General features: G+C 44.3%; 1 protein-coding gene across 1 annotated transcript in view; it reads left to right on the top strand.

The window, feature by feature from the left end:
- The window catches only part of MYH9 (myosin heavy chain 9), a 90,377-nt gene that overhangs the window by 33,902 nt on the left and 39,894 nt on the right, over positions 1–16,581 (top strand). The window contains exons 4-5 of the mRNA XM_006274714.4: positions 11,624–11,651; positions 12,554–12,647. Of these exons, the coding sequence (XP_006274776.1) occupies positions 11,624–11,651; positions 12,554–12,647 (122 nt within the window). The remainder of the gene's footprint in view (positions 1–11,623; positions 11,652–12,553; positions 12,648–16,581) is intronic.

Here is a 16,581-nt window from a genome sequence, read left to right on the forward strand (position 1 = left end):
GGGGCCCTACGCATTGCAAAAATTGAAGGCGTTTAGGATTAATCCTCATCCCCCAGACTTTTTGGAGCCTAACATGCAGGGAATCCTCTGTGGTATGAGTGTCTTTAAAGGAGGATGGCAAGCTGGTGACTCTAACCTCTGTCAGCATGGGGTGCAGTTATCTTGTGAGCTGACGGAGCGGAAAAGCCTTGCACGTTAATTGGTTTGGATTCCAGATTTTGTTTGGTTTCACTGAGTTTATGGTATCTTAATAAGCAGCCTGTCCAGGGTTAGGGTGGGGTTGGGAAGGGGGACTGGAGTTGGAGTAAAAGCAACTAATCCAGAAACTATTTAACCCTTTGTCATGCTTCTGTGCTGATGCTGGCTTTAAGAGCTTGGTCCTCTGTCTGACACCTGTAAATGCCTCTTTACTCAAGGTGTACCAGTGCTTATATGGTCATTGCATGTAGGTCAACTTAATCCAAAGCTGTCCAGTGAGCTTAGAAGCATGATAAAAATATTTCTCCATAGTTCGAGTGATACAGATCCTCCCCTTTCCCCCACTCCCAAGTTTACCCTGCTGTACGGAGCTTGGAGACACTTCAGAATTTTAATCTTGCAAGCATAATAACCTTGAAAATACTGAGATGTAGAATAACGTTGTACTTGAACTTTCTAGTTCTCCAGGTGTCCAGGACCTAGCTCACTATTTTCAGTAGAAATGGCTTTATAGCAGTAGAGAGTTGATGCATAATGGCTTCAAATGAAGGGATCTCTTTTTAAACAGATGAATAATTGCTTCTAATGTATCTGTAGCACTAGAAGCATGGTGGGAGTAGAAATTCCTTACTTCCTCTAAACTTTTAGACCAGTGAGTATGCAGTGTCCCAGGAAATCCATTTTTGAAACCTGTATATTAGAATTGTTGCAAGAGAGCTTTTTGGGTTAGCCAGGCAATTCTGATCATCTATTCAAAGTGCATGTCAAAACTTTTATCTGTAAAATATTGTGTAAGGTCAGATGCCACACAAATACTTCTTTAAAATTATTGTGAAATCCCCACACAAGATTGTGACAGGATGGGGTAATCAGGGGTGCAGGTATCTGAGAAATAGCTTCTTCCTAGGAAGTATAGTCTATTTTTTTTTTTTTTCTCTCTCTCTCTCTCTCTCTCTCTCCAGTCCACCTTGCATCCAATCTACCCCCGGTCTGAGCACGCTGAATGACTTAACAAGGAAACAATTCATTTCCCATTTCATTTTCTGTTGGTGGTGGATTGGATGAAAAATCTTAAGTTTGGGGCATATTAAATGTTCCTTGACCTCTTTGGATGAATCCCCAGTGGTGCCAGACAGCCAGTGTGCTGTTGGTGTTCACTTGGGAGCCTGCCAGAGTAAGAATTAAACATCTAATTTCAAGTAACTTCACACAAGAGTTAGGTTTTTAATAATCTTGCTTCATTAATGGAAGAATTGAGTCCAGGGATCCTGAAATGAACCACTGCTTATGTAGAGTCTAATGTTGATCTTGTACAGTAGTTTGTACAACCTCCGTGGGTTCTGTAGGATGTCTTGCTTCTAGAATTGTTTGCCTTCAGCAGCTGTTTTGTCTAAAGGACAATGGTGGCTATCCTGAAAAGTATTCAGTGGGTAGGAAAAGTGTGCGTCAAGCTGGTGTGTGGAGGGGGGGAGATGGAAGTAATAAAGTGCTATCGCTCTTGGCCTCCCAATGCAGCATGTGCAGGGCAAGATGAAGAAAACATTCTGGCTGCCCCTCCATGGATTTGAGTGAATCTAGTCTAATAGGAAAATGATAATGCAGTGCAACACCCTGCTTTTCCCTCAGAGGAGGAGATTCAAGTTCTTCCATGGTCTACAGCTAAATTTGTTGCGTTTCATAGGACAAACTCCACTTGAGCTGACTTTATATAGAACTCGAGCCTGAAATAGTTTGTCTCTCTCTCTTGCATGTTTACATACTTCATAAATTTCAGAGTAAATAGGGCATTTCTGGTTTTGCTTAGCTTGACCGGACTCACCAGCCGGCATTCCAACCTTTTTTTTGCATCAGACTTGTTGGAGCTGGTCTAATACGCTCAATTGTCTGCTTCACAAAGGGGGTTCTGCTTTACCTATCCTTGGATACTGAACTCCTGGTGACAATACTGCAAAACTTTAACTGACTTTTTTTTTTTTTCCAGCTGCATCTTCATTGATAGAGGAATGAGCTCTTTTGTTCTTGGGGAAGCATTGGGCATTTTTTAAATGGCATAGGGATCTCATTATTGCGGTAGTGTTGGAGTGATGTTGTAGCCATGATGGTCCAGGAAATATGTGAGAACAAGGATGTTTTCGGTTGGGTGATTTCTCCCAACCGTGCAGCTAGTCCAGTAAAATACTACTATCAAAAAAAAAAAGTCTTCTTGCATGTCTCATAAGGATCCAGTGCATTTCTAAGTAAAACTGAAGGAAAACTATGACTGACATCATTAGATAAATATCTAAAGTAAACCTGAGGATGGGGTCAGGGTCATTGTTAGGTTTGGGGCTTGATCAAGGAGACTCGTAATTGAATGGAAACAGTGGTGTAGCTTGTGAGGTCCATAGCGTGTTATAGACTCAGTATATCTTCTGTTTTGCATTCAGAACCCTCAGTATCTATGAAATATTACTAATAGATCAAGGAGCATAAAAAGTCCCTTACCTCAGGCCTGTGGCTATCACTGAAAGCCAAAGCAGAAGTGCTCGGGCAGGTTTGGGGTTTTTTTTAAACTGGCTAGTTCTGATTGTCAGCCTGTCTGCTGTTGTGGTGCTGGGTTTTCTTTCTTCCTTGTCAGAACTTTTATAAGCACTTATGTAGCCTAAAATTGCAGTCAGGATCACTTTCCTGTTTTGCTACTTCCAGATTCAGATATGGCATGCTGGAGAAAGGGGTGTGGGATTTGGTCCAGGAATGAATTGGGGAAATAAGGTGGAATGACTGTTTGGCTCAATAAGGTGTGCTTTGCTCAAAGCCCTAACCGTAGAAATCTGGGAGCTTCAGCTGACAAGAAGCCGAACCTCCAGGTTGTGTGACATGCCAACACTACTTCAGCTCCCCTTGTCTACCCCAGAGGTTCTGTTGTTGCAGCTGGGCCAAGGCCACCTTCATGTTAATCCTGCTTCTGGATTTTGGAGGAGGTTTGACTTCGTGACTGTCTGCATTAGTATGTTGCTTCAATTACTCTTCGGTGCAGCTCTTCCATTCTTGCTGGCAAGTTGACCGCAGTGCTGTCTAATCCTGCTCATAATTGGCCTGAGTGGTTTGCAGGTTAAATGCCAGTGGTGCTTCAGTGCTGGGGCTCTGCCAATGGAATAGCTCTGAGAAGAAACTTGGAGATGAATGTGGGTGTAGATGAGGTCACTGCATAGGGGGCTTTAGGAGCTGGCCCTGTACATGGGTCAGTGGCTTTAATGAGACTATTTTGAGGTTAGAGGAGCTGAGAGTGGTAGGAGATACTGCATGATGGAGACTTCTTTTTTTCACTTTAACACTAAATCTGTCCAGGTCTCTCACTTCAGCTCAACCCTCTCATTTGGTCAGCCAATCCAGTTGCTTAAATTGGACTGCAGGCAGTAGCAGTAGTGCCAGAGGAGATTTAGTAACGGAAACCTAGAGGGCTAAGCAGTTTCTCTGGCCTCGCTTCTGCCAGACATTGCGCTGTGGTTAGGAGGCGGGGCAGTACCATCGAGCTATGGTTTAGCTTTTTGCCTTAATGAGTCAGCTATAGGCAGGGGATTGCAAGCCAAGCCTTTGCCTTTCAGTTACACTTCCTCTTAGCTGGAGAGATGATGTCACCATTGTGTGAATGCTATATTACTTCTCCTTTTATGGAGATGAACAGGCTCTCAAAACTGGAGTCGCTCATGCAGAGGAAGTGGGTGATAAAGGCCTTTTAGGATGTTCTGTAACTGAGATGTGTAGCTTAAACTGCACATTCTGTTCCAACCTCTTTATTCACCACCCCAAAATCTCTAAAAACAAAAGCTCTGAGTTTGAGGTTGTAGCCACTTGCCCATTGTACCAGCACATGCAAAAGCAGGTCCAGCACTCCCTCCAATTCATCTGGCCTCTCACGGTAGAAGGTTTCATTGATGAGCACTGTGTACATGATGCCTTCTTAGTCCAAATTGCTAGCTTAATAATGCTTTTGGGAGGCAAGTGCTTTAAGGCTCTGAAACAAATCTAGAATGAGATCTGATATTTGGGGATCAAGATGACAGGACTGGGCATTGCCTTTTTTTTCCCCCCCACTTTATAGCTTGAAAATAAAGAGCAGTCATCCCATGTTAGGTAAATTTGAAGACTGTATTGTTTCTCAACTGTGGATGCTTGAATCCACTTTTGTTTGATTGCTCAAATACGGCAGTATAAGTTTGCTCTGCCAGCTGGTCTGAAACACAGAAACATGGCTATAATTAGACTAATGAGCTACTTAAAGACATGATGCAGAAGAGTAGTTCTCTTTCAGGTCAGAAAGCAGATGCAGGTTCCTTTCATTTACTCTTTCCTGACTGTCTTAATAATAATGAGCAACTGAGGCTGTGGTACCCAGCATTTCCTGCCTTGAAGAGTAGGTTGTACATGCAGTCAGTGTTGAAGCCAAGCCACACTCCGAGTTGAGAACTGCCCAGCATACCTGAAAATGGGTACCTCTTTTTCTGGCAGCTGACCTCTAAATCTTGCATCATAATGGACTGTGAAAAGTCAGAATTGTATGGAACACGTAGCAGATCCTGGAATTTAGAGCAACTCCTAAACTGGAGCAGCTTCTAAAGAGTTTTGCTTTTGTCGTACTTTAACAGCTCTTTTTTGGCCCTTTTGATGGCTCTGACTTCCTGTTGCTCAATGTATTATTTGAGTTGTCTGTCCATACACAATTAGAAGAATTCCAGCTATCCCAGGGGCTGCTGCTTTGCAAGGCTGGGAAAGAATTTCCCCCTGGATTCCAAAGGGAAATGTTTCCTTTTATGGTAGTTTCTGCATACGGCCTTGTGACTTGCCTGTGCTTGCAGGTACATTCCTGCTGACTTAAGGAGGAGGTGACTAACACAGCTGCCATGGAGAATGCAAGTGGGAGGGGGCAGCATAGCACTGAAAGGTTCTGGATGTCCCTGTCTAGGGCTTTTCCTGCCTGCTCACCAGCTGAAATGCTGAGCCTATTAATAAGGTGCGAAAGGAAGGCTTTGTATTTTGCCAGTTACCTGTAAAAGATCATATCGACTGGGTTCCACTGCCAAGTTGCTGCCTCCTTTCCTCTCTTCCTCCTACCAGCTTCTGAAATCCCCCTCTGACCAAATGTGACAGAACTGTCCCCCCTGGGCAAAGTGACATCAGCTCTCTTTGCTGACATCTGGCTTATGTGGCTATTTTGACAGCATGTTGTTGCACAGGATAGGGATGCTTCTGTTTAATGTTACCTCTTGTTGCAAGTAGGTGTCCTGCACATGCCCCTCTGGAACACAAATCTGAGCCTAACTTTTTCTGCTAGTGGATTGGCTGCTTGTTGCTTACTGGCAAAGTTTGAAAAGGCCATAATTACTCAGAAGCACAGTATTCTCCGGGACCACATCCGTCTCTAACAGAGAACCACCCAAGTGTCTGTTCTCCTGAAATGCATTTCCTGAGGCTGTGCACAGATTACTCATTAGCTATTGCCCTGATCCACCCTCAAAGTACCCAGTCTGGCGCGTGCCTAGATGATCCATTGACCGACTGGAGACCTTCGTGGGTGTGGCCTTCTGAACAGCCTCAAAGGTCCAGTCCCTGCCTGCCCCAAGCAGAAGGGGAGGGGTGATGTTCTTAAAGATATTGAATATATTTGTAAGTCTTCAATGGGTTTAAGAGTTTTACCTTTGACCAAAGCCAATACAGGTTTGTAATTAAGATTGCTAGATGTTTTCTTTTGCAAGACTTGTTCTGGTTGCTTAAAACTTTGCCAGACTTGGAAAACTTCAGGCCAAACTTTTTGATTAAGGTATTGGCTTTGCCTGAATATTTTTTTTTTGTAGTGCTTCAGGAAAATGATGTCTTCTGAAAATGAAATTGGGTGGAAAATATGCTGCTTTTTCCCCATGTTAAAAATGTATATGGATATACAGGTTTCCATCGCTTTATGCTGTACACACATTCCTGGAAAACGGCGTGTAACTCAATTTAAACTCTTAATCTGTAGCACATGGGTTCCCAACCTGTGGTACGTGACCTCGATGATCCAGCCTTGGTACATGAATCAACATGGAGATGATGCTTTTGTGTCTCCATGCTCTGTAACAAGGACTGCACTTGATAGGAGCTAGAGGATAGTATCAGATGTATTTTTCTGGTCCATGAAAATTCATCTAAATGGCTAACAAAATCCTTATGCTTGCTATCTCTCCTATACAACATACAGCCTGTTGGCTGGATCCAGCCTATGGGGCTGCTGGCAAGCCATCAGAAGTTGGGGGACATGGCCAGGAGAGTGGTCTGCCACAGAATCGGGGGCCCTTGGACCCCAGTGGATGTGGCAGTGAATGGTGGGAAGGTGAGCAAGGTTTGATTACAGTTCCAGCTGCTTTGCCTATCGCCACCACTGTGGCCCTATGTCCTCACCTGCTGGCCCTGACAACACTGTGTTGGAGCCACCATGTGCCTCAAGCCAGAGAGAGGTGCCGCTACTGTGTCCTGTGCTGTAGCAGCAGCTGCGTCTCCATGTCAAAGCTGAAGCTGCCAGAGCTGCTGCTGCCACTGTGTACCCTGGGCTGGGTCTGACCCACAAGGAGCTGCATGGTCTGATCCAGCCCAGGGCACAAGGTGTTTGACATCCCTATTTTATAGAGTAGTAAGCTAGAATAGGGAGACAACTTTTTACCTCTTTTATATGGCATTGGTGAGACCAGGACTTGGAATGCCAGGTACAGCTGTGGTGTTAACATTATTTTTAAAAGATACTGCAAAAACTGAAGAAAGTACAGAAAAGAGCCTGCAACATTGAAAGCTAGGGTAAAATCTTTATAGCCAGAGACTTGCACTTGATCTCTTGTTTTCAAAAAGAGGCTTGAACAAGTATTTATTTTCTTTCCTTGAAGATACTGGGAACTAAACTGTTCTTTAATTTGGTGGCAAAAGGCATAACGAGAAATAACGGTTAGAAGCTGAAGCCAGACACATTAATATCAGACATCGGACACATTTTTAACAATGTAGGTGACTAACTGCTGGAACGGACTCTCAAGGGAAGTGGTGAATTGTCAATCTCTTGATATCTTCAAGAATGGATGCTTTTTTGGAAATTGCTGAATGCAGAACAAGGGTGATTGGGTAATATTTAATGGGTTCTTAATCCAAGAGGTCAGACTAGATGACAGAGGCTAAAGCCAGAAGAGAATGATTCTAATTTGTTCAAAGTATGAGCCTTTGTGAAACAGCTTTTGCATGTGCTCACTAAATATTTATTGGGAAGTTATATTTCCTATTAGAAGTGCATCGATATTGGTTGCATATCAGATCAGCACTAATAAAAGGAAAATCAGTATTATTGGTTATCAACTTTTTTTTTGGCTGGTGTAGCCGATTAATGTCTTTGATAAGTATAATATGCCTTCTGGCTGTGGCCTCTGGATGCTGCTTGCATGTGCGCAGCTGCACGCATGCACGTGGCCAGGAATGCAGCTGGGCAGTGTGGAGAGCAGTGACCTGCAGGTAAGTCTGTGGAGGGGAAGGGGTGTAGGCAAGGAAAGGGGCATAGGGGGGTGAATCAAGGCCCCCACGGTGAGGGAGGGAGTGGGGCTGGGACTGGGGGTGCTTCCCAGCCAGGGTGGTGAATGGGACCCAGGGCAAGGAGTAGGACAGAGTTGTGGGTGGCTCCTCCAAGGGGCATAGGGAGAGGGGGCAGCTCCCTGCTGCTGTGTACCCCACCCTGGGGGGAGGCATGAAGGGACCATGTGGCCCCCCAGGTTTGTGCACAGGGTGGATGTGGACTGCTCACTGTGGGTTTGGGGCTTTCTGCTCTACTGCCTTTCCCTTGGGAGCCCCATGCCAGCCATGCCCCATCCCTTGCCCACCCAGCAGCAGTGGGGGCGACAAGTTGTGCCTCCTACAGCTGGCCTGGGGCTTCCAAGGGCAAGGCATCAGGGTGGAGAGCCCTGAGCCCACAGCAAGCAGCCGACCTCCGACCTCCGCCCTCGCCCTGCTCAGCTCCTCTCCAGTTAAAAGCATCCCTGCACTTAAAAATGTTGGTGGCAGCCCTTGAACTAAAGCTCATTTGATGAGCTTTAGTTCAAGCACCCTGCCAAAACCAGTGAGGTGCTTCATGGCATCTGATGGTTAAGGATATCTACATTTCTGTCCCTCTGTCCCCCCTCCCCTCCCGTGTCTCACAAAGACTGTTAAAGTCCTTGAACGTTCACCACCCCAGCAGTTCTACATCTCTTGCAAAAACCATTGTCTAGGAATGTTTTACTACCTTACAAGTCTGTACTGACATGGTTACCATTTGCAGGGTCTTGTTTCTCTTGTTTCTCATGTCATTATGCAACTTCTTCACCCCCTTTATCCCAAACTAACATGGAGTGCATGCCCTAGATTGCGCTAACCTACACCTACTATATATCCATGTAGATGCCATGCATGGGATCCTATATTGTCTTCCAACTCTACAAATCCATATAAAAATCATAATTTTGAATGTTTTCTAATATAGTCTGTAATACATCACCAATCCAGCTCTAGCCTTGGGCTACTAGAGTATTTTTATTTTTTTCCGGTAGCAGCTGCTCCCAGCTGCTGGAGCTGCTGTGGCACTTGGCTGAGGAACACAGAGTGAAGGGACTGTCCTGTGTGCTCAATGTTCCCCCTGCTGGTGTCTAACAACATAAAAAAAAAAAAAAGGAAACTTCCCAAGAGTCAAACACAAGGCACAGGGGGCAAGGAAGTACATGGGACTGAGGTTGTTGGGGTAGGAGAAAGGAGCCAAAAGACATGGGGGTTACAGGGGCAGGAGGTAGGAATTGGGGAAGGTATAGTAAGAATTTTTGTGATGGGGATAAGACTGAAAGGGAGCATGGAGATTAGAAGGGGAAGAAGAACAAAAGGGGAGAGGATGATGTTGGGAGAACAGAGGCAGTGAGATCTATGACTGGATCTGTCCTAAAAACTGGAACTGAACCCAGGATTTGAGTTTCTGCTTGCTAAACAGCAAAGGAACATAGCTAAGGAAACTAATAGCAAGGAGTTTCCATTCCTCCTTATGGGAGGTCGGCATAGAGAGTAGCAGCCTTCTACATCTACCTGGTGCTTGGCTGCCTTCAGGATGGGGATTGTATAGTGAATTGAGCCATCTGTTACAGGTTTTACAGTGCTGACAATCATTTAAGCATTGGAGCCTCTTCCAAGTAAAAGGCCCTCAAGTACGAAGTCCTTGGTGAACTTCAGAAAGTCTAGATACCTCTCCCTTCTTGGAACAAAGCGTTCTACTTTAATGTGGAAGTTTTAGCTTTTTTAACTTTTCTTTGGGGAATTGGAATATCCTGATGCTGCTAAACAGCGTTCCCTCTAAGCTGTGCAGCGTGGACAGGCATGCCTGCGCGGCTGTGTACACCACACCGCTTAGAGGGAACGCTGCTGCTAAATGACCCCAAATGTAGAGCAGTATGGTTCCATGTGATGAGATGACTGGGCTTCTTAATTATGGGTCTGTTTAACATGGGGAAGTCATATTCCTTTAACAGTTATATAAAAGAAAAACAGCAGTCCAAGTGTTCACCTCTGGGCCCTATACATCCCTTGATGGCTTAATCTGTGGCCCTGTGGGCTACTGGTCTGGGCACTGCTCTCCTACCACTGCTGCCAGTCTCCAGGCTCCCCTCCCTCCTCCAGCTTCCACAGCCTTCCTCCCTGGGGTGGTGGAGGGGAGGCTGCACCATCCATGGGGCTGAGGGACCCTGCAGGAAGACCTGGAGACCTTGCTTGGCATGAGAGCACTGTTATGGCGTGGTGTGGGAGGCATGCGGCATGGCAAAAGGGTAGTCAAATACTCCAGTGTGCAGGGTGAAGAGCTGGTACAGCAGTGCATTGAAGGGCTGTCTGCAATAGTAATGGAGGGCAGCCTGCATAACAAGGTACAATGTGTGGCCTGTGGCTCCCAGGCACTTGGACAGCCTTGAAGTAAAAGTTGCCAGTCAGTCACTCAAAATAGGAAACCCCACTGTTAAGGTTGTGCATGTAACCTGGAGAATTTAGTCCCTTATATCCACGCATAGCAATGCCATTTTAACTGCATGATCACAGGTTGTCTTCCCCTACCAGCTGTGTAATGGATGGAGCTGCTGTGGGAGTAAGCAAGTGTTGTAGCTAAGGACAAGTAAAACCCTTTCCACATCGATTACAGAAGTTGGCAAATGAGGCAGGGGAAGAGAGGATGGTTCCATGGTGGAGGCAGTTCATTGCTGCCTGGAGAGTTGGCCGCCATTCCTGCACCACCACAGACCTCCTCTGTGATTCTGGGCAAGTCACTTAAGCACAGTAGCAGCCTCGAGCAATTTTTATCTCTTCTTCTGGGCATCCAGCTTGAGCCATCTAGGCACCGATTGGCAGAAGTGCTGGGAGTAGTGCTATAAAACCCAACTTCTCTGCAAACTCAATTGACAGTTCTTTTGCTTCTAATTTGTGCGCCTCCATCCTGTTTGTGTAAAGGGGGTGATAATAGCAGCTTGCATCATGGGGTGTTGTAAAGCGCAGTTCATGGTTTTAAAGATCTGCAGTCCCCTGGGAACACGATAGAAAAGCCCACGCAGAAACTAATCCTGTACTGAATGCAGGGTTTGGACAGCATGCAGCAAATACGTGGGATTGCATACTAAACAATGAGAATAAAAAAAGCAATCGCTACCCAGTTAGTGAGCACCGTCCATACTGTTCACAGAATAAGCCTGGGTTTGGGGCGGAGAGGGGAGAGCATCTGCATGATCCCATACAAAAGAGACTGTATTGTAACAATGTGCACATACAGCCAAATTAAGATTGTGGGGGCAGCTTTCATCCTGGTGCTTCCTAACTGTTAAGTGCCAGTGCATTGTAATGCAACTTTAATCATTCCTCAGGTACAGTACTGGGGGGGGGGGGGGGGGAAATCCAATCCTTGCTTCACTTTTATGATTCACTGTTGAGAAGCACCAGGATTAAGGCTCCCTTGCTTTAAAGTTAGGTCAGTCTGCTCACTTTTGTATCTCTGCTGGGGTTTGAGTTGCATAGGCTGTTCTGCATGTGCTAGCCAAGTCAGGAGATGCAGGGACAGATCAACAGAGGGATTCTAGCCTTGCCCCAGAAAAAGCATTGTAACAATAGATACTGGTTTATGCTGCATAAAGTACATGTGGAGGAAAAACATTTCAAATAGCTATGGTGTTTCCACATTTAGGAAGAAGCGGAAACTCTGGAGAGGTTGTTAGGTGGCTAGCCACAATTCCAAAAGTGCCTGCATTAGAGGGTTTATTATAAGCTTTTGGTCTTCATGCCTTGGCCAGTGCCACCATATTCCCTGAAGTTAACAGATAGCCTTTCATGTGAGCGAGTTTTGCCGCCTTTGACCTTTTTTTGTTTTTTGTTTTTTTTTGTTTTATTTCAGATCGAGAGGATCAGTCCATTCTCTGCACGTGAGTATTTCTATTCTTCAGCTTGTGCTGGTGGCAGGTCTTTTGTGTCTTTAAGGCCTTCTGAACAGACTTTTATTGTGAGTGTGCTGCAACAGGAAGTCAGATGAAGTTTTAGAGTCTAGGAAGCATTTGCTTCCATACTTTCTACCATGAAAGTCCTTCCCCTGACTGTAGATTTTACCTCTTTCTGCAGAATTGCTGCTTTTCTCTTACCCCGCTCCCCCTTCCCAAAAGTGGTCTTGAAGTGGGAGCCCTAGTGGAAACATTGCTTTCTGCATAAAAATGCTTGGACAGAGCCTTTGTGAGGAAGAACTAGTGTAGCAATTGGGGTGTATGTTCTCATTTCTGCTATCCAGGCTGATGATAATGTAGTACTCTACATTACGTACAAATGGTTGTACTCTACACTGCAGTTGCCTTTGGCCAGCCACATGTTAAGCTGAGCCTCATCCTTCTAAGTTCTGGTGTTGAAGGAGTTAAGTACAAATCTTTTGCTTAGAAAAAGCCTTCCTTTGAAGGCTTCGCTTAATTGTGTTTGACCTCCCTTCCTCCCCAGCTCCACAGCTGTCTCCCAAACTATTCCTCAACCACTTGGATGCAAAGGCTGCCAAGTGACTGGAAAGCAACATTTCCTTTATTCTTCCCAATCTCCTTCACAAAAAAGTCATGAGAAACTGGCTGAATGACAGGATGAGAGAAGAGTCCCAGCTGTAGGCTATCGCTCAGTGGACTGTTTGGGTTCACTGTTTAACTTTTGGTTTTGAGTGACTTGCCATTACAGTCTTAGAATAATGTTAAAGAGCTCCATGGCCAACAGAAGGATGCATGGTGTTTAAAAATATGAATGCATTTTTTCTCCTTTTTTTTGTTCTTGAATGAATCCCAGGCTCTCTCTCTTACAGAGGTGAATCAGGAGCTGGTAAAACAGAGAACACCAAGAAGGTTATTCAGTATCTGGCTCATGTTGCTTCCTCACACAAGTCTAAAAAAGACCAGGTAAGAGACTTTGCCAGCTTAAGGAATGGCCCACCAGCTATAGCACACTTGAAAATATCTGTTATAATTTGCTGAATCCCTGATGGTGGATGAAAGAGTAGGAGCCACCTTGTGCCAAAGGGAAGGGAGAACATACTGAGTTATGGAGCCTTGGAAGTTTTTTTTGGCAAACCATGGGTCATGGGCCATTGTCCTACCTAACGTAACTCCTTTGATTTCAGTGGAGTTGAAGCAGGGCTACAACTTTGTCCCCTAATGTCTTGGCGTAATATCTGTGTACCCGGAAGCACAGTGTAAACAATTATCACTCCTCCATCATCTGACACATCATTTTAAAATATGACTGGTGATCAGTCCATGCAGTTTATTGACTTTGTCCTTGGAGTAAAGGTTATGTCCTTTCATCTATGCCACAGCTTCCCTGTGCCTTGTGGCTGGCTCTGAGTCTGCCCTCTCCAACTTGGAAACTGTAGCTATAGCTACATAGGTGTGATTTAAACCCAAGCCTGAAACCATAACTAACAGAACTCTAAAAGGGTGGAAAGCATCAAATATGATAGGACATGGGGAGGGAGGGTCTTTTGAAATTGTCTCACTTATATTTTCTTTCCCCTCCCTCTCCCTTTGATGGATTATGGCCGAACTCAAGAGTTGTATCTTCGTAGGTGAGCTGCACGTTTACTGCACGTTCTGCACCAGGAATGCGTTTTCTGTCAATCTGTGTGATTTTTTTTTTTTTTTTCCAAGTAGCTTCTCACTACACACCAATGTCACTTTCTGCAACTAGACCAGTCCTGTAGACAACTCACGGTTGTGATGCACAGCAGCCTTTTGTCAGATGCTCTCAACTGGGGACTAAAGTTATATCAACACATTCACTCATCCTGTGTGCTTGGTATTAATTTGCACTCAAAGTTTCTCTTGCAGAACTTCCCAAACACATTGTATGGGAAGTGTTCCTGCAATTACCTCACCAGTGGAGTTGTAGGCTTTCTAAAAACTGCATAGATTCTGGTATGCATGGTGTCCCTAACCAGATGGACCTGGCTCTCTGTCTAGCCCTTCACCCCAGGAAGTTAGCTGTGGGTGCAGGTTGCTGGGAAAGGTCAGGAAGGAGCTGCCCTGCATAGACTGGATGTTCCAGTATTGTGAGCTCATTAGCCAGATTTGAACACATGGGAAATTTAGTGAATTTCTGAGCTTTGTAATGAAACAGACACCAAATGCATCTTGTGGGGGGATAAAAATTTGCTCTTGGTAACTTATTGTATAGGCATGCTGCGTGTGTGTTTGGGGTTGGAGGAAGTGGTAGATGAACCAGAAACTGTCTCTGCATGCAGACATGCTGTGTGTATGTGTGCGTGTGCGCACATTCTAATGAGTGGCTTCTGGAATCCAACCAAAACGTAACTTTCCACGTGCCAAACTTACTTGAGACGTAGGAAAGCTTTTTCCACAGGCTGTCAGTAGCTGTATTTAGAAACGGCTTTTTTTTTTTTTGCTTTTATATATACTTTTTTTTTTTTTTTTCTATGAGTATGTATGGAAAATAAAACTCTCAAGCCCATGATCCTACTGCTGCTTATTCTTGAGAAATACCAAGTATGTGGCAGACCAAAGATCTGCATAGGGGATAAGCTAACCTTTAGGTGTGCTGCTCATGATTTCTCTGAAGTCCAGCTCCATTTTTAAAATTACTGTTATAGAATTTTGCAAGTGACTGTGTGCTGTTAACTATGGGTGTTTACTGTCAGCTTCACCAGTAATGATTAGAGCTATTACAGGATCATTAATGTTAGACGAAGATGTGCCCTCTCTGCAGCTGTCCAGGACTTTGCAAAGCATAGGCCCGAACCTGGATTTTAACTATGGTCTTTTGTAGATTAGTTAAGTAACTCTTGAGACCTTGGGTCACCCATCAACACAGGCTTATTTCCCCCCTACCCCCTTCCCGGATAGATTAGACTTATACTAAACCTCCCCTGTAAGCAGTGGGCAATAAGTCTGGAAATGGAGCTTCTATCCAGGTCTCACACGGACTGTGCAGCATGGAAGTGGTGCTGTATGCAGTGGTCTAGAAGGTCTTGCCTTTCTAGTATCTCTTAGTAAAGGCCTGAAGTTCCTGCTTTTTCAGGAACAGCATTTCTAGACCCCTTCTAGACTTCTTCTGTCAACTTCAGAGGTCCTTTTGCATGAAGGCCAGGAACTTTTATTGTAAGGTGCTATGAAGTTATAGAAGCTTTTGGTACTGTAAGGTTATAGCAATTTCTAATGCGGTGACTAACATTAACCAGCTTCTAAATTAAATATCAACCCATTATGGCAATGAGTGATGTACTGATTTTTGTCCCCTATGCAATTTCATTAGGATCCCTTCCCCACCCCTCCCAGTTTTGGGAATGTGGGGCAAGTGAACTGGGGTTGATGCTTTCTGTCTTTGCTCTCTGCCTCTTCAGATGTCTAAAATCATGGGAGAGAAAAGAACAACATCTCCAAGACTGAAAATATTTTTAGCTTTTAATTAGAAATTGAAGTAGTATTGCCAAGTGTTGCGATTTTTATCATTAACGGGGTGGTGAACTATGCTTTTATTCTTTTTTAAACCCCCACCACTGGAATTGCATTGCTTGAGAATTTCTGCTTCCTTTTTATAGCTTTAAAAAAAAAAAAAAAAGTGTCTTATCTTCATATTTGCAGAGAGAAACTTTTATAAACCCAAACCTCAAAGGCTGAACAACAAAAAGGGAAATAAAGTAACCTCAGACTTGTCTTTTTTATAGTCTTGTGATTTAAAAAAAAAAAAAAAAAAAAAATCAACTCGTGGCTTCTGAAGGCCTGGCTATCTGTATGTAAAAGTTAGGGCTGACAAAACTCCTGCCATCTCTTAAATTTGGGGCTGCAGGAAGAAATTCGGTGTTTTAGAAGGCATCAAAGATCTTGGTAGCCTAGTCAAATATAGAATCATGGTGGGAATACTCAAGAGCCTGCACCTTCCCAGTGACCCAGTCCCTGCTACTGTTGTATGAGAGATACTGTACACACTTTAAATGTATGCCATTTAAAAATAAATAAATAAAAAAGATCAAGATCAAGGACCTGCAATTACAGGTGCTAAAAGCTGCTAGTGCCGTAATGATAGGATCCTGGGAATTCCTGCTGCATTCTCCAAATTCTAAGGATCTGTTTGGAGAGGTGGGAGCCTGACTCTTCTTTATGGAAGGATGTGTAGACCTCCATGTGCTGCTGCTTCTACCCTTCTAGCAGAGCCTGGTAAAACTCTCACATTTGGAACAGCAGTATGAATTCTGTTCCCTCCTCCAATGAGGCATAACCTTTTAGAAGCTGCAAAGATGCTAGCTTCAAAAGCAGATGAGGTTCTTTGGGTAAATTCAATATCTTTTATTAGACCAACTAAAATAGTTGGAAAAATTGTTCATTGCAAGCTTTTGGATACAAACACCCTTCTTCAGGCTGAGGAAGTCTGCAGTTGGTCTGTGCTCTTCCTGGGTGGAATAGAATAGAAGCCAGAGGCCAGTATGCGAGAGTGCCAGTTGGTGAAAATGCAGATTGAGGCAGTCAGTGGGCGAGAAACAGAGGGGGAGGGGGAATGTAGACCTGGTGATAAGATACAGCTAGTAAATAGTAGAGAGGTTACCTGTTGTATCAGATGTTAGGCAGGTTATAATGTGCCATAAATCCAATGTCTGTTTAGTCTGTCTTTTTTTGTTGTTGTATCTGGAAGATCACAGAACACCTGCAGGCTTTCTCAACATGAAAAAGGGTGTTTGTACCCAAAAGCTTGCAAAAAAGATTTTTTTTCCAACTAAAATAGTTGGTCTAATAAAAGATACCTGATTTACCCAAAGAACCTTGTCTGCCTATGTCCTTGAATCAACATGGCTACAACCTATACCCCTGAAACGCCAAAAGCACA

Source organism: Alligator mississippiensis, chromosome 4, assembly GCF_030867095.1.
Source record: "Alligator mississippiensis isolate rAllMis1 chromosome 4, rAllMis1, whole genome shotgun sequence".
In the NCBI taxonomy this organism is placed as follows: domain Eukaryota; kingdom Metazoa; phylum Chordata; order Crocodylia; family Alligatoridae; genus Alligator; species Alligator mississippiensis.